The sequence below is a fragment of the Martes martes genome (assembly GCF_963455335.1).
Source record: "Martes martes genome assembly, chromosome: 6".
NCBI classification, from domain to species: domain Eukaryota; kingdom Metazoa; phylum Chordata; class Mammalia; order Carnivora; family Mustelidae; genus Martes; species Martes martes.
In genome coordinates, this window is record NC_137893.1 from 45,480,095 (window position 1) to 45,508,047 (window position 27,953).

The window sequence follows — 27,953 nt, forward strand, 5'->3', positions numbered from 1 at the left end:
TTAAGGGTTGAGTAGAAGGGACAGACATGGGGGATCCTACAAGAGATAGGAGGCAGTCCCCTAGCTTACACTGCTTTATGAACATCCCAGCCTCTTCTGGATACAAAGTCTCAAATTCACAAAATATTAGAGCTGGGATGAATCACCTACTCCAGATTCCTCACATTACAGTTAAGCACGTGGCAGCCCAGAGAGGTAAAGCAACTTGCTAAAGGTAGAGCATGGTAGTGGCAGGACCAGACTGGAATGCAGTATGCTAACCCCCACTCAAGAACACTGACACTGAGTACGTGGCCAAATTCTTCAACGAGGAGGATGAGACTATGTAAATACTTTTTTCCCCAAGAAGCCTGAACTGTGTGAAAGGCATAGAAACTCAGCTTATTCAGCTCTTTTCGGAAGGGACTCTTTTCTCTCTTTCTGTCTCTGTCTCTCATAACCCTCCCACCCACCACACAAACAATTCTGGTGCATGGAGATTTCTTGCTTTACAAAGACACACCCAACATCTTCAGGAAGACACTTTACAGAGTAGTTTCTCAGTCCAGGTCTTTGTGTGAGGTCTGGGAAACTGGCTTATTTTCTAGAACAATAGGTGGCTCTGAAATCAGAAGATCATCCTCCCCAAAGGAGGAGTTCTGGTCTGTGTTCACAAAGTTGGGGATGTCAAACTTCATGAGCCTGTTCAGCTCCTCCTCTGGCCGCCCGTTGCTTCTAATGGCTTCCTGGAGTTGAACACTGCTGTCAAGGGCTGTGGTCTGTTGACAAGCTTTAACCCTATCCAAGTGTTCCATTTCGTTGATGTAGCAATGAAAGAGAGACCTGGATTCCTCATTGCCCTGTCGGGAAAACACCTTATCTGGCTCCAGTGGTCTTCCAAAGTCTGACACAAAGCTATTCATTCTGAATCTCTTCTCTGAAGATTCTGCATTGCTGTAAGAAGGAAAAGATAAAACTGCTTACACACCAGCTCAGTCACCTCCAGAAATCATGGTTTTGGAGGGTGCCTCGGTGGCTCAGTCGGTTCAGTGTCTGACTTTTGGTTTCAGCTCTGGTCATGATCCCAGGGTCCTGAGATCAAGCCCTGCCATCAGTGTGTGTGTGCCCATCAGGGAGCACCATCACACTCCCCCCTGAACATATGTTCTCTCTTTCTCTCTTTCAAATGAATACTCTCCTAGAAAGTTTCTTTCCATTCAGCTTCTATCCCCTTTAGGTCACACTGCCTTGATTTCGATTTCTATTGATAAGCTTTGCCTATTCTTGAACTTCCCATCAATTTCCACCTCCTATAGGTAATGTTTTGATTTTTATCACCACAGGCTAGTTTAGCCTGTTTCTGAAATTCATACAAATTCATAAAAATATATAGCCTACTGTGCCTGAATTCTTTTGCTTGGTGTAATTTTTTTTTGAGATTCATCCATGTTGTTGCGTATAATAATAGTTTATTCTTCTTGCTTAGTGATATTTCATCCTTTAAGTATACTATAATTTGTTTATTTGCTCAATTAAAGGGCATTTGGGTTGTTGACAGTTTGGCACTGTTGTGCTTACAGCTGCTAAGAACATTCTGGGTAAGTTTCTTTGTAGATATACGTTTTTCTTGCTCTTGACTAAACACCTAAGAATAGAATTACTGGGTCACATAGTAGATCTATGCTTGACTTTTTATGAAACTGAAGTTTTCCAAAAGTGGTTCTGCCATTTTACACCCTCTCCACAAAGTAGGAGAGTTCCAGTTACTCCTCATCCATGTCAACATTTGATGTTGTCAGTCCTTTCAAGTTAGTCACACTAGTGGGAGAGAAATGGCATCTTGTCAGGATTTGAATGTGCATTTCTCTGGTATCTAGTAATGTTGATCACTTTGCATGCGTTTACTGGCTATTGGTTTATCTTCTTTTGTGAAGTTTCTGTATGAGCCTTTTGCACATTTCAGAAACTGGATTGTTTATTTTTGTTACCAATTTGTGATTGTTTCATAACACATTTTGAATACAAGTCTTTTGTGAAATGTATTGCAATCATTTTCTCTTGATCTGTGACATCTGTGACTTGCATTTTCATTCTTCTTTTCTTTTATTTTTTTTAAGACTTTTATTTATTTATTTGACAGAGATCACAAGTAGGCAGAGAGGCAGGCAGAGAGAGAGAGAAGGAGGAAGCAGGCTCCCTGCTGAGCAGAGAGCCCAATGGGGGGCTCGATCCCAGGACCCTGAGATCATGACCTGAGCTGAAGGCAGAGGCTTAACCCACTGAGCCACCTGGAGGCCCTGCATTTTCATTCTTAAGGTGTCTTGATAAGCAGCAGCTTTAAATTTCAGTTAAGTTCAAGTTATCAATTTTTAAATTTTATATTTAGTGCTTTTTATATCATTTCTAACAAATAATTGCCTACCCTAAATTCATGACAATATTCTCCTATGCTTTCTTCTAGAAGTAGGTTGTCCAATAGCCACTAGCCTCAGGGGACTATTTAAATTTAAATTAAGTAAAATGTAAAATTCAGTATCTCCATTATATTACCCACATTTCAAGTGCTCAGTAGCTACATGTGGCCCAGGGTTACCTAATTGGACAGCACAGAGAACAGTTACAACATCATAAGAGTTCTCTTGGATAGAGCTCTTCTAAGAGCTTTTACTGTGGGCATATGATGCATGTTGAGATAGGGATCAAGGTTCATTTTTAAGTTTATCCAGTTGATTCACCACTGTTGTTTAAAAGACTTCCCTTTCAATTTACCTTAGACACAGCAATAGACAATAAGAAAAAAATTCCATTCACAATATCATCAAAAAAATAGAACACAGGCAAACCTCAATTTATTGCTTTTCATTTCATTACACTTCACAATCCTGTGGGTTTTGTTTTTGTTTTTGTTTTTTACAAATTGAAGGTTTGTGACAACCCTGTGTCTGAGAAGTCTATCAGCCCCATTTTTCCAATAGCACTTACTCACTTTCTGTCTCTGTGTCACATTTCAGTAATTCTTGCAATAGTTCAAATGTTTTCATTATTATTACATTTGTTATGGTGATCTGTGATCAGTGATTTTTAATGCTACTCTCTTAATTAGTTTTGGGGCACCATGAACTGCACCCACACAGGGTGGCATACTCAGTTGATACATGTTGTGTCCTGACTGCTTCACTGACCAGCCTTCCCTATATCTCTCCCTTTTCTTGGGCCTCCCTATTTCCTGAGACACAACGATATTGAAATTGTGCCAATTCATAACCCTCCACTGGCCTTAAGTGTAAGTGAAAGGAAGAGTTACACATCTCTCACTTTCAATCAAAAGCTAAAAATTGTTAAGCATACCGAGGAAGACACGTCAAAAACCAAGACAGACCAAAAACTACTCCTTTTGTGCCTAACAGTTAACCAGGTTGTGAAGGCAAAGGAAAAAGTTCTTGAAAGAAATTGAAAGTGCTGCTTCAGTGAACACACCAATGGTAAGAAAGTAAAACAGCCATACTGCCAGTATGGAGGAAGTTTTAATGATCTGGATAGATGACCAAACCAGCCACAAGATTCCCTTCAACCGAAGCCTAATCCAGAGCAAGGCCCTAACTCTCTTCAATTCTGTGAAGGCTGAGAGAGGTGAGGAGGCTGCAGAGGGAAAGCCTGAAGTTAGCAGAGGTTGGCTCATGAGGTTTAAAGAAAAACAACCACCTTCATAACATCAAAGGACAGGGAGAAGGGGCAGGTGCTTGTGTAGAAGCTGCAGCAAGTTATCCTGAAGATCTAGCTGATACCATTAATGCAGGTGGCTACACTAAACAGATTTTTGGTGCAGATGAAACAGACTTCTATTGGAAGAAGATGCCATCTAGGACTTTAATAGTTAGAGAAGAGAAGTCAATGCCTGGCTTCAAAGGACCGGCTGAGTCTCTTGTCAAGGGCTAATGCAGCTGGTGACTTTATACTGAAGTCACTGTCATGCACCATTCTGAAAATCCTGTGGCACTAAGGAGTTTATGCTAAATCTACTCTTCCTGTGCTCTATAAATGGAACAACAAAGGCTAGATGACAGCACATCTGTTTACAACATAGTTAGTGAATATCTTAAGCTCACTGTTGAGACCTACTGCTCAAAATAAAGATTCCTTTCCAAATAATACTGCTCATTGATAATGTAATTGGTCACCCAAGAGCTCTGATGGACATGTACGAAAACAAGATTCATGTCGTTTTCATGCCTGCTAACATGACATCCATTCTGCACCCATGAATCAGGAGAAAATTTGACTTTCAAATCTTACTTTTCAAGAAATACATTTCATAAGGCTATTGCTGGGGCAGATAATGATTCTTCTGGTGGATCTAGGCAAAGATAAGTCAAAACCTTCTGGAAAGGATTCACCATTCTAGATGCCACTAAAAACATTTATGATTTATGAAAAGAGGTTTAAAAAATCAACATGAACAGGAGTTTGGGAGAAACTGACTCCAGTGCTCATGAATGACTTTGAGAGCTTCAAGATTTCCATTGAGGAAGTAACTGTGGATGTCGTAGAAACGGCAAGAGAGCTGGAATAGAAGTGGAGCTGAAGATGGGACTGGGGATCCAAACTTGAAAGGATGAGGAGCTTCTTATGGTTGAGCAAAGAAACTGGATTCTTGAGATGGTGTCAACTCCTGATAAAGATGCTATAAAGATTGTTGAAATGACAACAAAGGATTTAGAATATTACATAAGCTTAGTTGATAAAGCAGCAGCAGGGTTTGAAAGGACAGACTCCAATTTTGAAAGAAGTGCTACTGTACATAAAATGCTATCAAACAGCATGAATGCTGGGACACCTGGGTGTCTCAGTCAGTTAAGAGTCCCTTATGAGTCTGCCTTCGGCTCAGATCATGATCCCAGCGTCCTGGGATCAAGTCCCCCATCAGGCTCCTTGCTCAGCAGGGGGCCTGCTTCTCCCTCTGCCTGAAGCTCCCCCTGCTTGTGCTTTCTCTTTCTGACAAACAATAAATAAAATCTTTAAAAACAACAACAACAATAGCATGAATGCTACAGAGAAATCATTTGTGAAAGGAAGAGTCAATCAATGAGGCAAACTTCATGTTTACTTTAAGAAATTGCCCAGCCACCCCCATATTCAGCAACCACCACTCTGATCAGTCAGCAGCCGTCAACACTAAAGCAAGACCCTCCACCAGCAAGAAGATTACTTGCTAAGAGCTCAGATGACAGTATTTTTTTGACAATAAAGAACTTTTAAAGTATGAACACTTAATTTTTAGACACAGTGCTATTACAGACCTAACAGACTACAGTACAATGTAAACATAACTTTTATGTGCTCTGTGAATCCAAAAAACTCATTTGACTCACCTTATTACAATATTTGCTTTATTGCAGTGGTCTGGAACCAAACCTACACTATCTAGAGGGTATGGCTGTACTTGGCGAAAAATTAACAAAGGATGTATAAGACCTATACACTGAAAATTTTAAAACACTACAAATGGAATTAAGGAAGACATTAGTATATGGAAAAATAAATCATGCTTGTAATTGGAAGACTTCAGGTGGAAAGCCATAAAACCAAAGACGTAAATTAATGAAGTTTCCTCCTTTCAAGGGCCAAAAGCCCTTCCATTTTGTCTGACAATATTTAGACTCCAATGCCTTCCAATATTCATACTTTCCATTTTGTCTAAATTTTATAGTGGTTAGATGCCAAGGTAATGTAAAGCAAGCTACTCTGCCATTATTGGAACTGGAACCCACCAGTCTGTAATCTCTTGGTCCTTCGTGAATTAAATATGGTGCCACATCATTCTAGAAGTCTTCTCAGTCTCCTCCAGTCTGAGTTACAATGTTCTCAAGGACTGGGTGCTTCTCTCCATCTGTCTTCTCACTCTGTATTACACTAATTTCTTGTCTGGCACCCCCATTAAGATTATGACCTCTTGAGGGCAGGTATCGCATGTTTCTTGCCTATGTTCCCAATACTTAGCACACTACTAGGCATACAGTAGCTGCTCAATAAATTTCTCTTAAATGAATGAATGATGAAAAGATCTTGAAATTATATCAACCTTTGCCTTGGCAGGAGACCTCTTCTATAGTTCTTATAGGGGCAGACATTAATTCAAGGGCAGCATACCCAGCTCAGTAAGAACAGGTGAGCCTTACTAAGAGATGACCTATTAATAGGGAGATCCTGAGTGTGGACTCTAGATTGAGAGATACAGGTGGTCCCACAAAGTAGTCACATTCATATCTGCCCAGCACCAACTTTTGGTGAAGGGAAACACCCTGTCTCTGTCCCCTGCAGTGCTCCATACATCCTCAAGTTCTGGTCTATAGTCTTCCATGAGGCCTTCCCACATAGATCCTTGGAACTCATATACCATAGAGCTACTAAAAAGGGGCATCTTGCAATTTCTACAACTGGCCAGGCTTGAAGGCTATAGGGGCTCAAGTTCCATGGGAAAGACTTCCTGCCACTTATTGGTAAGAATGGCTTTAAGGAAAGCCAGTGAAAATATTGCCCCTCAGTGGTTTCCAATTTTTTTAAAGCAGCCTAGCCCTCATGGGTCACACCCAAAAATGTTCTTATGTATATAATGCAGTGAATATCAAAGGATTCTCACTAATTAGGCAGCGGGGAGTTTGCAGCTGGATGTGTCTTGATTTCGTTTTTAGGAAAGAAACACGTGCCATATGGTTTAGGATGTCTCTCCAGCCTGTGGATGGTCTGGGGACTGCTCTATGGGTTTCCCAAAGAGAAGAGAGCTAGTTTTGACTTTCTCATCCTCTCAAATGAAGCTGGCATAGGGGAATAAGATGCTCTACGGCACCTATTAGATCAGTTAGGAGAGTCTGAAGTCAACTCATTCTCCTACGGCTTTGGTCACACCCGGGAAAATGAAAAACTACAAGGGTCAAACATCTTAAATTCTACCTTGATTCAAATTACAGTTAAAGCCAGCAACCAGAAGCTTCAAAAACTGAAACACTGAAAGAAGAGTAACTTTGAGGTGTTTACTTGACTAGGAATTCATACCATGTCATAAGCTCTCACAAGGAAAAGAGAGAACACTGAAGAATATTTGTGCTATAGGCCATATGCCTGTGTCCCTCCAAAACTGCTATGTTGAAATCTAGCAAAGGAAAAGGATATTTAACCTTAATGAATAGGATTAGTGTCCTTATAAAGAGCCTCAAGCAAGACCCCTCACTTTACGTGAAGACACAGTGAAAAGTCTACCATCTATGAGCCAGATACTGAATATGCCAGCACTTTGAACTTCCAGCCTCCAAAACCGTAAGAAACAGATTTATATTATTTATAAGGCTTCTAGTCTACAGTACTCTTCTATAGCAGCCTGAACAAACCAAGACAATTTGTCAGAAAATTTAGAATCACCAATAATTTTAGCATTTTTTATTGTTTTTGTTCTGTTCCTACCTATTCTAGATCTTGTCATCATGAAGTTGATGATCTAGCTAGTGTGTTCAAGAGAAGTTCTCCTGTGGCATCTCAACTGTTTAAAAATTACAATAGTTTATTCTGATAGGAAACTTAGCCTTGAAATCCTGTTCATTTCTTTGTTTCAAGAGATTGTTATTCCTCATTTTCATCTTGTAAAAAAATGCAACTGGGACTTAATCTATTTGTTGCAACCTTACTAAACTCCACAAGCCAGAATAAAGAGACTGTTCAGACTGTTCTGATTCTTGGTTTTTTCCTTCTTCTCCCCATGGGTTGGGTCATGTATTCCCTGCCCCTGGGGAATTTTCTATACCTGAACAGAGAGCCTCTAACACCCAGTCCTTTGGTACCTGCACTGATTGCCATTATCCCTATGATACTTCCCAGCTCACAAACTTTCACCAGCTCCCCAGACTCTCCACCTGTTCAGCTCAGACTCCCCACCCTTGCATCAACCAGTCTTTCTGGTGTGCTCTCCCACCAGGCTCTCCCACCTACGGTGCAGCCATATGGCACGTGACCATCCCTAGATGCGCTCAGGACTGTCTGTCTCTGTGCTTTGCTTGTGCTGTTCCTTCTGCCTGATTGGCCCTTCCTGTCCGTCCAAGTCAAATATCTTTTTTGCCGTCCAACACAAATGTCACTGTCTCTAGGGAGACTCTCTGACCTCCCAATGGGAAGGACAGAGTCCTTCTCTCCTGCTGTACTTCACTAACAAGATGCATCTCTTCCTGCCTCATGGCAGAGCTATTTATGCACAGCCCTTCCTCTCCTCTACACCGCTGTGCCATATTTTATCCATCTTTGCATCTCCTGAAAGGCCTTATAGTCATTAGAGCCTCAGTGAGTGTTCTGAACAGCTGTGTCTGCGGGTGGTCTGAAGCCCTGGTTCCCATGAAAGCCACAGCCTCCCCCAGTGTTAAGCACAGTGCTCCTTCCTCTTTTCCCAAAAGATAAATCAGGTCAGGTGGACAGAATCTCTCATTTCCATTTGGAGAAGGAAAACACCTATAATGTGTCAGGTTATTCCTCTAGGGATTTTTCCAGATTTATTGCAATTTTTACAAATGAAGTATTTCTGCTATGCTGAGTCTTAGCATGCCCACGATTGTCTTCAGGTTTGTCGTGCTCAGGAAAAGTGGTGGGCAGTCCGGACTTTCAGAAGTCATTCCCAGTGGTCTTTTACAGGTGCGTTAAGCTAAACAATGACCTATGAAGAGTGAAATCTCTGTGTTTAACAACTAATGAGAAAACAATAATAACCACTAATATTTATGGAGATGTGCTGAAAGCTTTCTCTCATGTAACAAGCCCTAGAGGTGCCGGCCCTTCTGTCTGGGTGTGGACGTGCCTTTTGGTGGCTATAGGTGCTAGTTCTCACTTACTAGGAAGATGTCAGTCTCTCTGGGGCAAGAAAGAGTTCACTACATTACAACAACCCTCCGCACGGTCCTGAGCAAGCCACAGCTGTGCAGTCAGTAAGCACCACTTAACTGATGGGAAATTAAAAGTAATTGAATCTGATACATGACATAGGTTTTCTACCTGTCAATGGTGGTAGACCTCACGAAATGTCAGGGCTTCCTCAGGAATACACGCGATGTCTGCACCTTGCCAGCTAGTTCCTGTGGCCCTTGGTCTTTGTCAAAAACACTGAACACTGATACTTTCTTGCTATAAGCTTTTAGGTACACTGTACCCATCTTTTAGTGGTGCCATATTTGGGTAAATTGCAATTCAAGGTAAAATGTAATTTCCACTTTTCTAAGGTCACACACAAGCAATTCTGCACTCACTCCTAAATGAAGAACATCCCCACTTGGACAAGGTGCTCTTAGCAAAGGCTACAAAAGGAGGGTATTTGAGGCATATGATATCTGGGGTTTGATAGTTTTTTTTGGGAGTCCAAAATAGTCGACATAAAAATGTGATCCAAGCCTTTTCTGTTACTCTCTCTCTCTGGCAGATTTATGATAATGGGGCTATAATGCTTTAACAAGAAATCACACACAGTAAATGGCCCCTTAGCTGAGAAAGCAGGAGGAAATGGTTTTTTATCTTCATTGTCCATAAAGGATCCAGGTAAGAGCAGGTTTTCTGGCTCCCCTCTCCCACACACAACAGCAAATATTCCATAAGAAAAATAATCCCCATTAAAGCTGTTTCTTGGGCCTAATAGCTTTTAAGAAAGGTGATGTCAGCTTTATAATAGTCTTTTTTCCTCTGCAGTATACTTTACTAGTAATGCTCACGAGTATCTTGTTCTCTTCTTCTGGGCCCACAGATTACCCTTCTCAGCCTGGGCTGTGCGTGGGTGTGGCTAGTTCTGGCCAATGAGCTGCTGGGAGGAAGGGATGTGCGCCACTTCCTGGCTGAAGAACAGAAGGGCGGTTGTGAGATCATAGATGCTCTTCCCTGTTATAGGAACCCAGGAGGCTGAGTGTTGGAGACAGTGCAGATACAAGTCGAGAAGCTTCCATCCACCTGTTGCTGACCCTCGGCAAACATGCAGCTTGAGTAAGAAATAACCATGTGTTGTGTCATACCAAGATCTGAGGAGCTGTTTTTACCATCTCATTACCTAGTCCGATTATTATACATTCCCATTCTTCACCAAAGCCCTCGAGAAGCCAGTGACTCCAGAATTGAAGTTCTTATGCTGATATGATCCCAATGTGAAATCTTCAGGGAAACAACTTGTCCATGTTGTTGTGATGTCATTGGCTCTGTGTAGTGAATGGATCTCAACTCCTACCATCCAACACTGTTAAACGAAGGTCCAGCCAGAGACGGCAAACACATATTCTCTATTGAGTAAACTGTGATTGATTCCTGGTGGCTGCCCAAAGGGTGTTTTGGGTTGTTGTTGTTGTTTTTTTTAAAGATTTATTTATTTATTTTGAGAGAGAGCATACATGAGCCCACATGTGAGCACAGTAGGGGAAGGGCAGAGGGAGAGAAAGCATCTCGAGCAGACTCCCACTTAGGGCTTGATCTCAGGACCCTGAGACAAGTGGAGCCAAAATCAAGAGTTAGATGCTCAACCGACTGAGCCACCCAAGTGTCCCAAAGTGATGTTTTGAAAACAATTCTGAGGCCAAGTCTCAGCTCTGTAGGTTGATAGCACAGCTGATTAGTGATGTCTTTGTGGGCATGGGAACAAGGATGAGAAGCATGGGTTGGCGTGGCTACCATCCTTGTGTCTTACTACTTTTAAGGAGATGTACATCCTGGTCTGAAATACCTCCATGGAGAGAAAGACAGAATTAAGCACTAAACTCAGCACTAGTCCAATCTGAACTTGAAGACTAGATCAGGGATATTAACCAGAGTGTTGGAGTCATATTTCAAAAGGACACTGCCTGACATCTTACTTGAGGAAGTAACTGTTCTTTGTGACAAACCACCCAGACACGTCAGTCCTTCCCACCTATTACCAAGACTCTCTACCTAGCCTCCTTTCTAAAATCATCCCACCATTTGCCTGAGAGACACACCCAAGGTGAGGCTGGGGTAGAGAACTCCCAAGTGCAGATGAAATGTGAACGCTTAGGGCCTGGCTGTCCCATGGGATCATGGGTTTCTTTTTGTTCTCCCTCTTCCTGTTTACCAAGGCCTGCAGCTCTCAGCAGGACCTCCAACCAGCAAGCCAGGGACGAACTAACCTTCTCTGAGTACCACTGTGAATCCAGCCTGTGCCAGCCATTCCACAGGTGTCAGCTCATTTAGCCTTTACAGTAATCCTCAGAAGCAGGGGCGCCTGCATGGCTTGGCTGTTAAGCATCTGCCTTCAGTTCAGCTCATGATCCCAGGATCCTGGGATCGAGTCCTGCATCGGGCTCCCTGCTCCTTTGGAAGCCTGCTTCTCTCTCTCCCACTCCCCCTGCTTGTGTTCCCTCTCTCACAGTCTCTCTCTTTCTCTGTCAAATAAATAAATAAAATCTTTAAATAACAATAATAATCATCCTAGGAGGCAGATACTATTTTATTTTTATACAAGAGGAATTTCAGGCCAGCAGAGGTTAAGAATCCAGCCCAAAGTCTCAGTAAGTCAATCCGGAAATGTTTGACTCCAGAGCCCACGCGTGGTCCAATAAGTGACAGAAGGAAACAAATGTGATTGGTTGCTAATATCTTTAGTTCTGGAGAAGGAAAAGATGAAAAATTACCAACACGAGGGGCACCTGGGTGGCTCAGTTGGTTAAGCAACTGCCTTCGGCTCAGGTCATGATCCTGGAGTCCCAGGATCAAGTCCCACATCACACCCTCTGCTCATCATGGAGCCAGCTTCTCCCTCTGCCCCTCACCCCTTTCATGCTCTCTCTTTCTCTCTCTCAAATAAATAAAATCTTTAAAAATTACCAACACGAGATCATTCCATGTAGTGGTTAATAACAAGAACTTCCAAGTCCAAGAGGTTTGTGTTTGAGGCCCGAACAAATAGCTGTTTTTACCTGTGAGACCTCAGACAAGTGATTCATTTCTCTCATCTGTAAAGCTGGAACACCTACAAGATTTACTTCACCTTCCTGTGAGGACTTAGTGAGATATACAAATAAGGGGATTGGCAGACCCTAGCACATGGTAAATTTTTTTAAAAAGCTCTTATTATTCTCAGTGATTTATCATTCTTTCCTCCATGTCTAATTATCACAAGGGGAGGCTTAAATTGGTTGTTTTATATTAAAGCTGACCAAGTGGAAAAAAATAATGTCTCCTTTAGAGAAAATTTCTACCCAATGAATGTCAAATTTACTAAGATCTAAAAGCCTCTTTAACTGATCCACTCAGGGATTTTTGCCTCATGTCTGTTTCTTTCCGTCTTCTATTATGATATAGAGCAACCAAATGCCACGTCTTATACTGCGTCAGACTCAAAAAAGCATTTACAATGCGGTCCCAAGGGCTGATCCATTATTTTATTGAAGTCAAATAAAGGTTAGACTTTCTCCTTAACCTCATTAAAAAGCATAGAGTTACAATAACTGCTGTTCTCTCATTGAGATTATTCAGAACCACCATCAAAAGAAAACCCATCTAGCAGGAGGACTGAACTGCCAATTGAAAGACTGGAAACAAGTCTCAGCTACCCAGGGTCACTGTGACAGATTAAGGAAATGGATCAGAGGGCTCCAGAGAGACAAAAACAACTAGAGTGTATGTGTGTGTGTGTGTGTGAGAGAGAGAGAGAGAGAGAGAGAGAGAGAGTGCGTATGTCTGTGTGTGTGTCTGAGAGAGATTTATTTTAACTATTGAAATATATTTATTAATTTATTTTAATTTAACTTTTTATTTTAAGGAACTGGTTCACATGGATTGTAGAGGCTAGCAAGTCCAAAATCTGCCAGGTAAGCCGGTGGGCTGGAGCCCCAGGGAAGAGCCTGCAGAGTGAGGCTATGGGCAATCTTCGGTCGGAATTCCTCTCTGCTTTCATTCTCTTTCAAGGGAGGCTTTCCAATGATTGATTGGATGAAACCCAGTCACATTATGGACGATGATCTGCTTTCCTCAGAGTCCACTGATTTAAATGTTAACTCAGTGAAAAACATAAATGCAGAAATGCTTAGAATAATATTTGACCAACTATTTCGGTATCATGGCCTCGACAACTTGGTGCATAAAGTTAACCATGACGTGAAGTCATGTTTTCTTTGGGGGTAGGGTGTTCTCAAGCATAAAGATCACATGCGTCCTCTAACAAGCAAATACAGTCCTGAGAAAATCTGTCCCTTTGAAGAAAAGGAAGAGCACAGTACTGTTGTTCACTGACCACTCCATGAAATGTTCCCGAACCTAAGTCTGTCCTCTGCTTTTCTTACCACTGTTGCAACCCACACCCTATCTTCAAATTCCCTGGACCAGTATAACAGAAGCAAAGGCATGTATGGATTTTTATGAGGACATGGAAGAAAGGGAAGTTCCCTGTCTTTTTAGTGGCTTTTCAGTGGCTGTTAAAGAGATTCTCAACCAGATGTCTCCGTAGGCTTCAATAAATGTTATTTTCCTTTCATTTAAAATGTGTTTGATTTTTTTTTTCTGCACCTTAATGTGTGAAAATAGCTGAGTGAAGAGCAGAACCGCTCCCTTTCTCCCGGCGCTCGTTAGAGTGCGCAAGTGCAGGCTGAAGACTGAACAACAGCCGCTGGAGAGAGAGTGAGGAGATACGACAACGAGGAGAATCTTGTTGCCAGGCTATGCGGAGGAGGAGGGTGACTAGATGGAAAATGGTAGGATGTTGCTACGTTTCTTCCATTACTCTCCCAGGCCGCTCTCTACCATTCTGCCTGCTGCTGTGTGCTCTGTGGCCTAGAAAACTGACCTCTGTTGGAGAGACTGGCTGCTGGCTATGCCGCTGTGGTCAGCCAATGGAGAGCAAAGGTAAGAGGTGGAAGGAGGAAGGAAAATAAGGACTGGGTATTTATTTTGAGGTCCCTCCCTGAGATGGGTCCCATCAGGCTAGCTCTGTCCTTCAACCCAAAGTCATAGCTCCTTTCGGCCACCCTTTTCACAGAACTCCCGGGTCCCCTTCAGATCTAGGGTGGCTGGTACCTGTTCCTCCGTGTTGCTCGCCTGGGGGTCCCTGCACTGCCCTGTCGGGTTATCTTTCCATCTGGCCACAACTCGGGGATAGTCTTGTCATCGAAAGCTCTCCCAATTACCTAACTGGAGTGTGCTATCTCTGCTGGCTGGGACTGACTAAAAATGTATCTGACATATGTTATTTCTTGCTTTGTTTGAAGACTTGGGATAATAAAAATCCTCGAAAACATTTCTGAGTTTTTTGCAATCCACAACTGAAAAAACACCTTCTGATGTTACTCGATGTTCTTTAAGAGTCATGTAATAATTTCCTCCATAAATCCAAGGCCCAACACAAATGTTATTTATCCTGCCCTGAGAATTATATAATCCTTGGTGTTTCTCTTTTTATCCTAGCTTCAAGGAAGCTCAGTGTTGAACTCACTGTTTAATTGTCAGTAATTCAACTGAGTACCCAGTTATAACTATTTCTCTGCTCCTTGAAATGTTTTTTTAAAAATGTATTGCTTGGGGCGCCTGGGTGGCTCAGTGGGTTAAATCCTCTGCCTTTGGCTCAGGTCATGATCCCAGGGTCCTGGGATCGAGCCCCGTATCAGGCTCTCTGCTCAGCAGGGAGCCTTCTTCCTCCTCTCTCTGCCTGCTTCTCTGCCTACTTGTGATCTCTGTCTGTCAAATAAATAAATAAAATCTTTAAAAAAATAAAAAAATAAATAAAATGTATTGCTTGGAGCACTGGGTGTTATACGCAACCAATGAATCATGAAAGGCTGCATCAAAAACTAATGATATACTGTATGGTGACTAAAGTAACATAATAAAATTTTTTTTAAATTAAAAAACTATATCATAGATTAACATAGATCCTAGCATACTCTAATTTTCTTGTTTACTAATTTATCTTCTGCTAAACGGTGAACTACTGAACAAAAGGACTTTTCTATTTTAATTTCATGTCACTTAGTATAATATGGAGCACATAGTTACATGGCAAATATTTATAGAATAAATAAATTAATAAATGAAAATAAGTAAATAAATAAATAACCGGTTTTCATCCCATTTTGCTACTATCTTTTTTTCTTCCCCATTATTTTTGGTCTTGTGAGTCACCCAAATTCTTTTGGGAATAGGAGAAAATACGACCTAATTAATAAACATTTCAAAATAAAAATCAGGCCTGGATCACTGTGAAACCTAGGTTCACAAGGGTCCTCTTGAAAACAAGCCCCAGGGCCAAGAGGCAAAGTGCCAGGAGGAAGGTGATTCCACCCAAAGGCAACTGGGTCCAGGCAGTAAATCCATAACCAACCCCTTTTTTTCCCCATTGGAAGCAACCCCAGCCCTGGATAGTATGTCTATTTAAGTTAGTTCCCATGGGGCTTAATAGATATTTAGGAAAGACCCAAACTTACTCTTGGTGTGGTGCTCCTGTCTTGGTCAGCAAAGTCAGCACAAAAAACATGAAAATCACGAAGACAGCGAGACCAACCCAAAATCCAATCACAATGGAATCTGTAAACAGTTAATACTGGGATTAGCATTTCATAGCAGCTTAAAACTTGAACATTCAAGGAATCTGAATTTTTCATTACATGAAATAAGAGAAGAAAGTTAACAATCTGATAAGACAATCTTGACCCACTAGTCAACTGGGGACAGATAAGATGTAAGGAAAGAGGGAGAGGGAAGATCCTGTGTGCTGCAGGGCTTCTGTCCCAGATGACATTGAGAGAGTTTGGCCTTACTGACTCTTCGTTTCCATATCTTAATGAAGGAACCCCAGAAAGAAGAAAGGTCATCTAGGTCCTTAAGTTTCCACTTAAGTGTCCCGAGTTAGAAAATATCCTTTTTAGCAGAGATTGCAATATGAAATTTAAAATAAATTCTGGGGGCACCTAGCTGACCCAATCAGTAGAGCATGTGACTCTTGATGTCAAAGTTGTGAGTTCAAGCCCACGCTGGGTATGGAGCCTACTTAAAAAAAGAAAATGAGGGGCACCTGGGTGACTCAATGGGTTAAAGCCTCTGCCTTCGGCTCGGGTCATGATCCCAGGGTCCTGGGATCGAGCCCCGAGTCGGGCTCTCTGCTCATCGGGGAACCTGCTTCCCCCTCTCTCTCTGTCTGCCTTTCTGACTACTTGTGATCTCTGTCTGTCAAATAAATTAAAAAAAAAAAAAAGAAAATGTATTCTCATTCAAACCAACCCAATTTTGTATTTTCACTTACATTCATACTGGAATAACTCAAGTCCTCATTACTTCTTGAGGAGAACATACAAATCACCTTCTGAGTGCTCTCCCTATCTTGTGTCTTTCCCTCTGTCTCATCTCTGTATTAACCTACTTTATGACAACTCTGTTAATGTTGTTCCTTTATGAAAAATTCTTCAGCAAAGCAAAAACAAACAAAAAAACTCTTTGGCAAAAATAGCCCTGACCTTTTCCAAATTAAAAGATATTCCATATGTAAAGCACTCTCTACAATGTCTGGTATCTGAGAAAAATGTACCCCATATTTGCCAGCTATTATGGCTAAAATTATCATCAATCTTTCCCAGCTTACCTGTACTTTAAAACCCATGTTTCCAATTAGACAAGGGAACACTGTGTCCCTTTATTTACCTTAACTCTTAGCCATAACTTCCTAAGATCCACACCTTTTCAGGGGCTCTTACCCTCACCTGGCTGGAACAATTTTCCCCAACATAGAGCTAGTAAGTCTATCCATCCTTCAAAGACCATTCCTTGGGGCTCCTGGGTGGCTAAGTCGTTAAGTGTCTGCCTTCGGCTTGTGTTATGATCCCAAGGTCCTGGGATGGAGTCCCATATGGGGCTCCCTGTTTGGCAGGAGGCCTGCTTCTCCCTCTCCCACTCCCTCTACTTGAGTTTCCTCTCTCGCTATGTATCTGTCAAATAAATAAATAAAATCTTAAAAAAAAAAATCCCATTCCTTATACCATCTCCCTCACAAAGCCTGGATTAAACTTCCCTAAGTGATGTGTTTTTTCCCTCCTTTGAACCCCATGACATGCTTATGCTTCTCTACATGGGCCCTTCCTCGATCTTATCTTGGTTAATAGTCATAAGTATACATCCTTGGGACAGGGATGAGACTAGATAGTCTACACAAACTGGCACATACGTTTTAGAGTCTCAGTTCTCGGGAAGGCACCAAAATTGAATCATTTTACATTTTCTTTCTTTTTTTAAGTTATTTTTAATTTACATTCAATTAATTAACATATAGTACACTATTAGTTTCAGAGGTAGAATATAGCGATTCATCAGTTGTATATAACACGGAGTGCTCGTTTCATCGAGTGCTCTCCTTAATGCCCATCATCCATCCACCTCCCCTGCAACAACCCTGTTTGTTTCCTAAAGGTAAGAGTCTCTTATGATTTTGTCTTACTTTATTTTTCCCTCCCTTCCCCTACGATCCTCTGTTTTGTTTCTTAAATTCCACATGAGTGAAATCATATGATAACTATCTTAATCTGTTTGATTTATTTCACTTAGCATAATACCCTCTAGTTCCCTCCATGTCATTGCAAATGGCAAGATTTCATTTTTGATGGCTGAGTAATATTCCATTGTATATATACACCACATCTTCATTATCTGCTCATCTATCAATGGACATCTGGGCTCTTCCCATGTTTTGGCTATTGTGGACATTGCTGCTATAAATATTGGGGTGCAGGTGCCCCTTCAGATCACTATATTTGTATCCTTTGGGTAAATACCTAGTAGTGCAATTGCTGGGTTGTAGGGTAGCTTGTTTTTAACTTCTTGAGGAACTGCCATGCTGTTTTCCAGATTGCCCAAGCAAGCTTGCATTCCTACCAGCAATCTTAAGAGGGTTCCCCTTTCTCCACATCCTTACCACCTCACACCAGTCAGAATGGTAAAAAATATTTCATATTTTCTGATCTGTTCTAAGAAGTTCCCCTACATGAGATCACAGTGAGAATGCTTAGAAATTTAAAAAAAAACCACATTAAATTAAAAAAACATTTAATGTGTTTCAGTGCAAAGCATCATTCTAATTAAATTATGCATTGCCCTTTTTCTAAAGTTAAGAAGTCAGATCAGCAATTTACTCTGAATAATTCATATTTCATTCTACATATAGGATTGCCCTGAAGTTCATTTTTATTCAACCATGTTCATTCAGTGCTCTGGACACAAAACTAATGTATCTTTCCTTGGACTCAGAGAGCCAAAGCAATAGAAATTATAGACTTTGCCTTATAACATAGTGGAGATGAAGCCTAAAAAGAACAAAAGGATGAATACCAAAAAAACACGTGTACACAAGTGCAACCAACATTCAAGAATAACACCTCAGTCCTGGGGGCACAGCCTGGGAAGTCCCACCACACTGATAATGACGGTTCAGCTTGTTGTACTTCATCAACAGCCTGCAGAGCAAAAGCAAATTCTAAAGTATATGCAAGAATTATGCTGAAGTTCTCGGTTGAGAATTTAACCTTGTCACATTGATTCACATTGGAAGGTGTTCGTATTAGGACAGTTTTCGCCCTGCAAACAATGGCTGGATCCCCTTCGCTTCTTCGCTCCTCTAGCTCAGGGTGGGCAGAGATGGAGGAGGGGTGCCTTTATCCCAGCCTAGTTCCTTCTCTCTGCCTTCCTAGCACCCCAGGGAGCTGATCAAAAGGCAGCAATAATGTGGGGCATGAGACGGTCACAGCCCTTCCTTGATGTCATGGGGGAGCAGGCAAGGGAGGACCATGGCGATAGTTAGAACTTGAGAATGCCAGTGGTCCAACAGCATTTCCAAATGCTTCCTTGATAAAATGGCATCTACATATCCTATTACAATATGCCTCGAGTGGTTCTGTTTATTCACATTCCTCTTCAAACAGAATTTTGCTTCCTCTAGTTATTTCCATTAATTTTCCTCTCCCTCATCCTGTGTCACATGGCCTGACCCTAGGGCACTTTCTTACCCTGAGCCCCTTTCAGGGAATATCAGGTCCCCATCTTGGCCCAGGCATATCCAAACTCTCCTGCACTTTTATTTATATACCATGTTTCATAGACAGGAACATGGCAGTCAAAGAGGAAAGCAGAGACCCTGGCCCTCTCCAAAGCACCCCTCCCTGAGAAGGATTCAAAATAAAGGTTTATAGAGAGTAAAGCTCAAGTGAGACCAGCTGGTTAAGGAAACCAAGAGAAGCTTTCCTAAGGTGTTTCTAACAGAGCCCAGCGGCCACTTCTGTTCTGTCTAGAAACTGAACTATTTAGAGATCATTATAATAAAGGGGTAGAGTAAATTGTCAAGGGGAATTCTAAGTGGTGAATGGAATGAAACAGAGCAGAAAGCTGACGACAGCATGGCTTTCACTGGTGGGATGCTGTTTCACCATGATTATCTTTTCTACTCTAGGGTCAGACTAGGGCCAACTACCCAATCCCAGTTCCCTCCTTTCCACCTCCTAAGAATTAATTGTGACCTTTCCATCTCCTGGTTGTGTGAAAAACAAGGATTAATACTAACTGAAGGAGAGGATTCAGGATACGAGAGCCAGAACTATCCTCATAATACTTCTGGTTTCTAATGCGTTAGGGACAATTCTGTGGTCTGAATTCCTGGCAAGGAGCCAACAGTGCTGTTCCAGAACTTGCTTTGACTGTGCTTCCAATGACCCATCTTACTCTAAGCCTTTGCACGCTCCAGCTCTACTTCTCGTCTTGATGACATGGCTTCTTGCTAATTCGTCCATGAGTGTGGCTGGCATTATCTGCAAGTTGGCATATGAAAAAAAGCATGGGATATGACCTCCACTGATGGCTCAGAATAAGAGGGGGCTCCTTCAGTCTTTCCTCAACACAGCAGGTAATGGTCCTGCTAAAATGTAAATGTGTCCACATATGGACTCATAGGCTTTGCTTCTGCTTCTCTAAGAATATCTTGTCTCACCTAGTCAAGGTCTTCCTAAATGTCCTATTTCTCTTTCCCTTCATAGCAAAATTCTTGAGAGATCTGTCTGTACGTATGGTTTTCAGTTCTTCTCCTCTCATTTTTTTTTTCTTGAATCAATTCCATCAGCCTTTCACTCCCCACACACTCTGCTAAGACTGCTTTCAAATCATTGCCAACAACTTCTGCATTGTAAATCCAAAAGTCAAGTCACAGTCCTCAACTTACTCGACTTAATAGCAGCACTTGACACGGACTCATCCCTGAAGGTCCTTCTTTATTTGGCTTCCAGGAAACACAATTGCCCTGTTTTCTTCCTACCTTCCTGTACATTCCATTTAGGCTCCTTTGTTATTTTCCTCCTAACACCTCCAACTTTAAAATGCTAGCATGTGCCAGGGCTCAGTTCTTGTACCTCTTCAGTTTTCTGTCTATACTCATTCATCCAGCCTCTTAACTTTGAATATGATTTATATGCCATGACTCTCAAATTCACACCTTCACAGCACAACTCTCCTGCCATGTCCTATTGGATATCTGACAGGTCTCAATTTAACAAGTCCAAAGCTGAGCTCCTGATGTCCCTGCTTCTCCCATAGTTTCCCCCATCTCTGTTCATTGCAATTCGTGCTGCTAGTTAGATCACATATCTTCAAATCCTCCTCGGCTCTTCAATTTCTATTATGCCCTACGACCAATCTACTGATGAAGACTATCAGATCTATCTTTTAGAACTATCCAGAATGTATGCACCTCTCACCACTCCACTGTCCCCCACCATGGCCAAGCAACCGTCATCAGCTGCCTGAACTACTGCGATAGCCTCCTCTGACTGGTCTTCTCTTTCCAATCTCACTCCCTCCCTTCCCCAACCACAGCGACGTCTTATTGAAGCATAAACCAGATGCAATTCCTCTTCTCCAAATGGCACCTCAGAGAAAAAGTCATCTCAAAGGCGCTATTGCCTTTTTCCTCTTCTCTATTCCCTGACTTCTTCTCTTGCTATCCTGCCTCATAGTCACTCCCCTGGTACCATGCTGGTCTCCTCGTTGTTCCTTGGATGACCCATTTCATTCTTGCCATGGAGCATTTTCTGGAATGCTCTTCTCCAGATACCTTCCAGTTCAACCTCTCACTTCCTTCAGGTCTTTTCTCAAATTTCTCCTTCTCGGTAAGTCCTTCCATGGCCACCCTATGTATAATTTTACCACCGCACTCCGCATCTCCTTTCCCTACTCTATTTTCTACGACCATATGGCATGGATTGTTTATTTAACTTATTTATTGTCTGTCTCTCCCACGAGGAAGCAAGATCTATAAGCTGAGGTATTTTTGCCTCTTTTGTTTGCTGTTGTGTCTCCAGTTCTTAAAAGAGAGCTGCACATAACGGGTACTCGGTAAATACTTGCTGAAAGAAAGAGTGAATGAGTGGATGGTCATTCTGTTGGTGCTAAATATATGTCAGATATACATCCACTTCTGATGGATTATAAGGTTTAATACCAGATGCAAAACTGAGAGCAAAAGAAGAATTCACAATAACCACCAGAGCTTGCCTCTCAGATGAAAGACCCTTTGAAGGTAGGACTCTTCATTTCAGCAGGCAAAAGAACCTGGTCTAACTAAAGATGGAGCTACTGTTGCCAAGTATGATCTGTTACAGGTAAAGCAAATGAAGACAACTGTTATCCCGTCCTCAATAAATGCTTCCCCTTGAAATATCTGGCTTCTATTTTTCTAAATCTACACCTAACTGGCTTTGAATTCTGCTCTGTAATACAAGGAGACACACTTGAAGGTCAGAATCACAACTTAATTTTAAAAAATTTTTTTTCTTTTTAAGATTTTATTTATTTGACAGAAAGAGAGAGACAGCCAGAGAGGGAACACAAGCCGGGGGAGTGGCAGAGGGAGAAGCAGGCTCCCCACCGAGCAAGGCTCAATCCCAGGACCCCAGGATCATGACCTGAGCCAAAGGCAGACCCTTAATGACTGAGCCACCCAGGCACCCCAGAATCACAGCATTTTAAAGTGGAAGAGACTATACCAAAGTACACAGTACAATAGTTGACTTAATCTTTTCTATCTTCCCGTATGTCTGTGTTTTTTGTTTGTTTCTTATTCTCTTCTCTGTGCCTCATATATTGTCAGGTTCTGGAAGCTAAGGACCTCTACTTTGGTCAGATCTTTTACATCCAAACAGTAAGGACTCAACCAGGCATTCCGTTTTTTCCTGATGTGAATGCTAAAACTAACAAAGCACTCCTTATTAATAGTATAGTATGTAAAGTAAATATGTAATGTGTCATACTTCTGTCTACATTTTTCAGGAATTCTTACCAGTTATAATCATTTCTAGAATGTAATATGCTCAAAAAAGATTTCCAATTGTCTCTAGAGATATACTAACCAAAATAATAGCAAGCCTGTCTTCTTTGCCCCTTAAACTAAGGAAAAGAGATAGGAGCTCGCTGACAGAAAAAATTTGGTTCACCAACCTGTAGAAGTGCAAATTATAGGGAAATATTTGGCAATTTGCCCAGTACTAAAATTTGCTTTGTACTAAAATTCTTTGTACTAAAATTCTTAAAAAGCAAGTGTCCTTACCTAAAGATTGCTCCAGAAAAACAAGATTGAAGAATTAAAGTAAATGAAGGAGCATGATTTCATGCCCTGACAGCAAGAGCCTTCCAACAGATAATCAATGACAGCATATCCTAATGGATTTCATCTGCTTTTCAAAATTTCCACAGAGAAATACTGAGCAGACATCAATAAATGAAGGAATGAAAGCATTTAATTATTACTATTCACTTCAGGGATAAAGGATATATGATTTAGTTAATGACTTTTTAAGGAACAAATATAGAAAGCCCTTGATCCGGTAAATGAGTAACTCTGAAGCCCTTTGCAGGTCCACTGGTGGAGACCAGGTCTTGGGAATGAGCCAGAGTATTGTAGGATTTTCTCTGCCTTTAGCGCCGCCCCTCCTTCTTGGTCGTGCCCCCACGAAGAATGAAGAGGTAGACCAGATGAAGAGTGGCAGGCAGTAAAGCAAAGTTTACTGAGCAATGTTATAAAGCTCCTGGGGTGGGGGCGGGGGGCAAGAGTGTTGCCCTTGGAGCTTCTAAGTTTAGGGGGTTTTATGAGCTCTTTTCCGGAACTATTTAAAGCAATCAGGGTGTGCTGGGTGGTGCCAATCAGGGCTTGGGTCCTGTATCCATCTACGGGCTAAAGTCTATTAGGCTAAAGTCTACGTGCTAATGGTCTTTTTTTTCTTTTTTTCCTGACATCTGGGGTCTTCTTTCTTAACCGCCCCTTGCCGGTGATACTGACAAATGTTTTGTGGTTACCTGCCTTAGCTGAGGACACTTTGCAGAAGTCATTTCTGCAAAGGCTGCAAAGCAGAATGCTGGTGGGGTCCTGTCTAAGCTGCCAAACGGGATGTCAGTGCTCTTCTGTCTTAGCTGTCCCAACCCCATATTTTCATTTCATTGTTGGGGACCCCGGCCCTGACTATCCAACTGTCCAACTAATTCCTAAGAGTATCACTGCTCTCTAATTGGCCTGCTAGAGGCTCTGCCTCAGCCACTAGCCACCAGTGGCTTCCAGGCCCCGGGGACCCACAGGCAAAGCCTTCCTGCCACAGGGGAATGGGGACAAAGGCTTGATCACTTAATTAAGCTGGAATGGGACTTGACCAGAATGGAGACATAAGAGGCTCCTGAGTTTGCCTCCTTCCACAAACACATTGAATATACAGCTGCATATGGAGGAATTCCCTCTGAAAGATACCCAGAAGCTAGCTAAGTCCCTCTGACACCTCTGGCAAAAGAGGAAAACACACACATGAAAATGGGTAGGAAGAGCTGAGACACATTCTTGCCATACCCCTCACCCCCAGCACAGCAACATACAGTTGGAAGGAAACCCCCAACTTCCAGCTTCTCCCTAAGAAGGGAACGGTTTGGACAGCACCTCTGGAGCCCCAGTTTTAAGACCCTCACTGCAGAGACAGGCCGCCAAAATGTCTAGCTCTGAAAGCCAAAAGGGCTGAGGTTTATGAGAACCCAAAGACCACATAGCAAACAAATAAGCAGTAATTCAAGGGCAGGCAGGTGAGCCCCCACCACAGCTATCCCCCCAGTGCTCACTGCAGAGGAAGCAGACAAAAACGCCCACTTCCCATTCTTTCCTGGACAGGAGTTTCTCTGCCTGCTTTAAAGGATGAGGCCTCAGGGCGGGGGCCTCGGATTTAGCACCCATCCAGTGGCTGCCTGCAGTCTCCCAGGGAAGCTGCCAACCTACCGTGCCTTCTCCCTGCAGCCTATTCTAATCGTAAAACCAAGTCACCGGCATCTCCCTGGAGAGAGCTTATACACATGTCTGACACTCTAGCTTCTGTGGCTACAGCCCAAGGGACAGGCCCCCAGTCTCCTGGCTCTGATACCAATGGTGTTTACATTCAGGAGTACTACAGGACTGTAGGGAACAAAAAAGCCATTCTTAACAAGCAGGAGGGTTTGCCCAGCTATCTACTTGGCTGAAAAGAGAGGGAACAGGCAAAAACTGGAAGAGGATTTGCACTACCTCCATTTTGACCTCAAACTTTCTAATCGATTAAGTTCTTCTTTCCAGCTTATTTATTTCTTTCATCAGGCAAAAGATCCCAGAGCAAAGCGTCCCCTGATGGGAATGGAAACTACCCATAATGACTGCCCTGAGCCAACAAGACCCTGTCCATGACTGACTCCAAGACAATGATCAACCTGAACTTTACTGCTCATCTCTGTCCAACGTTTTCTTTATATAAACCTGGAAATATCTTTGGCACTTTGGAGAGAGTCTGAGACACTAGTCTGCTGTCTTCCCAGTGTTGGCCTCACTGAAATAAATTCCTTTCTTGTTCCACCAGGACTCACCTCTCTGCCTGTGGATTTTATCATCTGTAAGTGGCCAAACCTGGTCTGTTTAGGGCCCCCAGAGCCAGGTGCTCTTGGACCCCTGTGCCCCTGCTTTAAAACATCCATCTCCTAGTTTCTTCCCAGGAGGGATTTAATTACATACTTTTCCAGCTGCTGCCTGTCCTCGGGGCTTCTAATCAACCTTCATCTAGGTAGGTGCTGACCACAATCTTCCCCTTGGGGACAAAGGCAGGTCTTGACACACCCTCCACTACTGGGAGCTACTAAAAACAAAGAAATTTGTTTTGGCAATCATAAAACTTCAAGAGACAACTAGGAGCCCAGGGTAGGCTGAATGACAAGGTTGATCTCCTACACAAGACCACTCAAAACTGGGAGTGGTAGCTGTTTTCTTCAATGCACAGAAACCAGCACAGAGAGTCAAGAAAAATGAAGAAATAAATATGTTTCAAGCTAAAGAACAAGATAAATCTCCAAAAACTGATCTTAATGAAATGGAAATAAGTAATTTACCTGATAGAGTGCTCAAAATAATGGTCATAAACATATGGGGCAAGCTCCTTGACGTCAGTCTTCACAATGATTTTTTTGGATTTGACACCAAAAGCAAAGGCAATGGAAAGAAAATAAATAAGTGGGACTACATCAGACCAAAAGGCTACTGCACAGCAAAGGAAAACACCAACAAAAGGAAAATGGAACCTATGGAATGGGAATAAATATTTGCAAAGCACATATCTGATAAAAGGTTAATACCTAAAAATAGAAAAAACCCATACAATTCAATACCAAAAAGCAACCCAATTAAAAAGTGGCAAAGGACCGGAATAGATATTTTCCAAAGATATCCAAATAGCCACAGGCACATGAAGAGGTGCTCAGCATCACTAATCATCAGGGAAATGCAAATCAAAACCTCAATGAGATACCACCTCATCCCTATTTGGATGTCTAATATCAAAAAATACAAGAGATAAACAGTGTTGGTGAGGATGTGGAGAAAAGGAAACCATGGGGCACTGCTGGTGGAAATGTAAACTTGTACAGCCACTATGATAAATAGTATGGAGTTTCCTCAAAAAAGTAGAAACAGAACTACCTATGATCTAGCATTCTCATTTCTGGATATATATCCAAAGGAAACAAAACCATTATCTGGAAGAGGTATCTATACTCCCACATTCACTGTAGCATTATTCAAAATAGCTAAGGTATGGAAACAACCTAAGTGTCCATCACTTATATTGATGCACGCGTGCGCGCGCGCGCACACACACACACACACGAATATTAGTCAGCCTTTAAGACGAAGGAAATCTGGTCATTTATGATAACATGGATGAACCTGGGGGGTATTATGCTATGTGAAATAAGCCAAATGGAGAAGACAAATATTGCATGGTATCACATATATGGGGAACCCCCCAAAAATTCAAACTCATAGAAACAAGGAGTAGAAAAGGGGTTCCCAGGGGGCTGAGGGTGGGGGAAACAGGGAGAGGTTGGTAAAAGAATACAAACTTTCAGTTATAAGAGGAAAGAGGTCTGAGGATCTAACATATAACATGGTCAGTATCATTGACAATGTGTATGGTGTAACTGAAATTTGCAAGAGAGCAGAAGTGAAATGTTCTCACCAAAAAATAAAGGGAAATATCTGAGGTGATGATTATTTCAATTAACTTGATGGGGGGAATCCATTCACAATGTATGTGTTTATCAAATAATGACTTTGTACTCTTTAGATGTATTACAACTTTGTTAATTACACCTCAAGAAAACTGGGGGAAAAAAAATGAGAAAGCTTTCCCTGCAAGGGAGCAGCAGATGAATGTAAGGGATCATGAACACCAAGACAGTTCAGAGTGGCAGCACCCAGAAAATACTAAAAGAGCAAAGGCAATTCCTTTGCCATATTTGCGTCTCCATTTCCAATCTTCCTTAGAGTTCCTAATGTGTTCCATTAGCTGAACCGGTTAAGAACCTAAATTTTTATCGTGCTACGGATTCATTCTGAAACAACCAAACATCTCTGGAATATTTAGGGGGTAACCATGACAGAACCTGCGAGTGGGCAGTAGTTCCTGGAAAACAGATGCTTTGTGCTGACCAGCAGCATGCAGGTATGACTGGAGCTGGACAGTAACCTTCCACAGAATTGTATTTCCTTGCTTTGTGCTGGATTATTAGTCACTCCAATAACACAATGCACAATTTATGCCGATCACGCCAAATTAGGAATGGCCGCAGGCTATTTCAGTCCATCATTATGAATGCACACGCACTGCTCTCTACAGCCCCAGAAACCCAGCAGGGCTGAAAGAATGCTGTTGACCACGTGTTACAAAAGAAGGTTCTTTAAATAATAGTCTCAGACTTTACTTTTGTACATATTTTTGATGGTCCAAATGTTCACACAGTTTGGGAGAGCTGGAATCATTAATCCTTTAAAAAGAATCTCAATTTGAGAATGACATTGATTCAGAGTCCCCCCACTAAGGGAATGTTTCAAGTTCTTTGTCACTCATGTAATACTATTCCTGAGCAATCAGCCTATGTTTAGAAGGGGGTGTTTTCTGAGACTTGTGGGATACAGAATAGAGTTGTGTAAAAAGATAGAATCTCTGAGGGTTGCTGGGGGGAGGGGGGATGGGAGAGGGTGGTGGGGAAATGGACATTGGGGAGGGTATGTGCTATGATGAGTGCTGTGAAATGTGTAAACCTGGCGATTCACAGACCTGTACCCCTGGGGATAAAAATACATTATATGTTTATTAAAACAAACAAATAAATAAATAAATAAATAAATTAAATTAAAAAAGATAGAATCTTCAGGAAAATTAATCATGGGGGGATTTCACAGGTTAAGACAAATACGTTTACAATGGGGAATTGTATAAGACTTACATTTATGAGCCTTCAGTCCTTCAAAAGAAACTGGTCCAATCTCATAATATTCATATTCCCAGGTGTAATCAGAATTAGGGGCAGATTGCTGGGATGTTCTGTTAGAAATTAATCTCTGGCCAGACATCTCCGCCCTGCACAAATGGAGAAAAGGAAGCGTAGAACCTGTTAATTCA

At 41.9% G+C, this 27,953-nt stretch overlaps 1 protein-coding gene across 1 annotated transcript; it reads right to left on the reverse strand.

Annotated features, from left to right (window-relative positions):
- Window positions 1-539: 539 nt before the first annotated feature.
- On the reverse strand, window positions 540-27,904 carry MRAP2 (melanocortin 2 receptor accessory protein 2; the record flags this gene model as incomplete). Its single annotated transcript, XM_080806673.1, has 3 exons — window positions 540-933; window positions 15,411-15,510; window positions 27,778-27,904. The coding sequence occupies 3 exons, from the start codon at window positions 27,902-27,904 to the stop codon at window positions 540-542; spliced, it is 621 nt and encodes a 206-aa protein (XP_080662799.1).
- Between the last annotated feature and the right edge of the window lie 49 nt (window positions 27,905-27,953).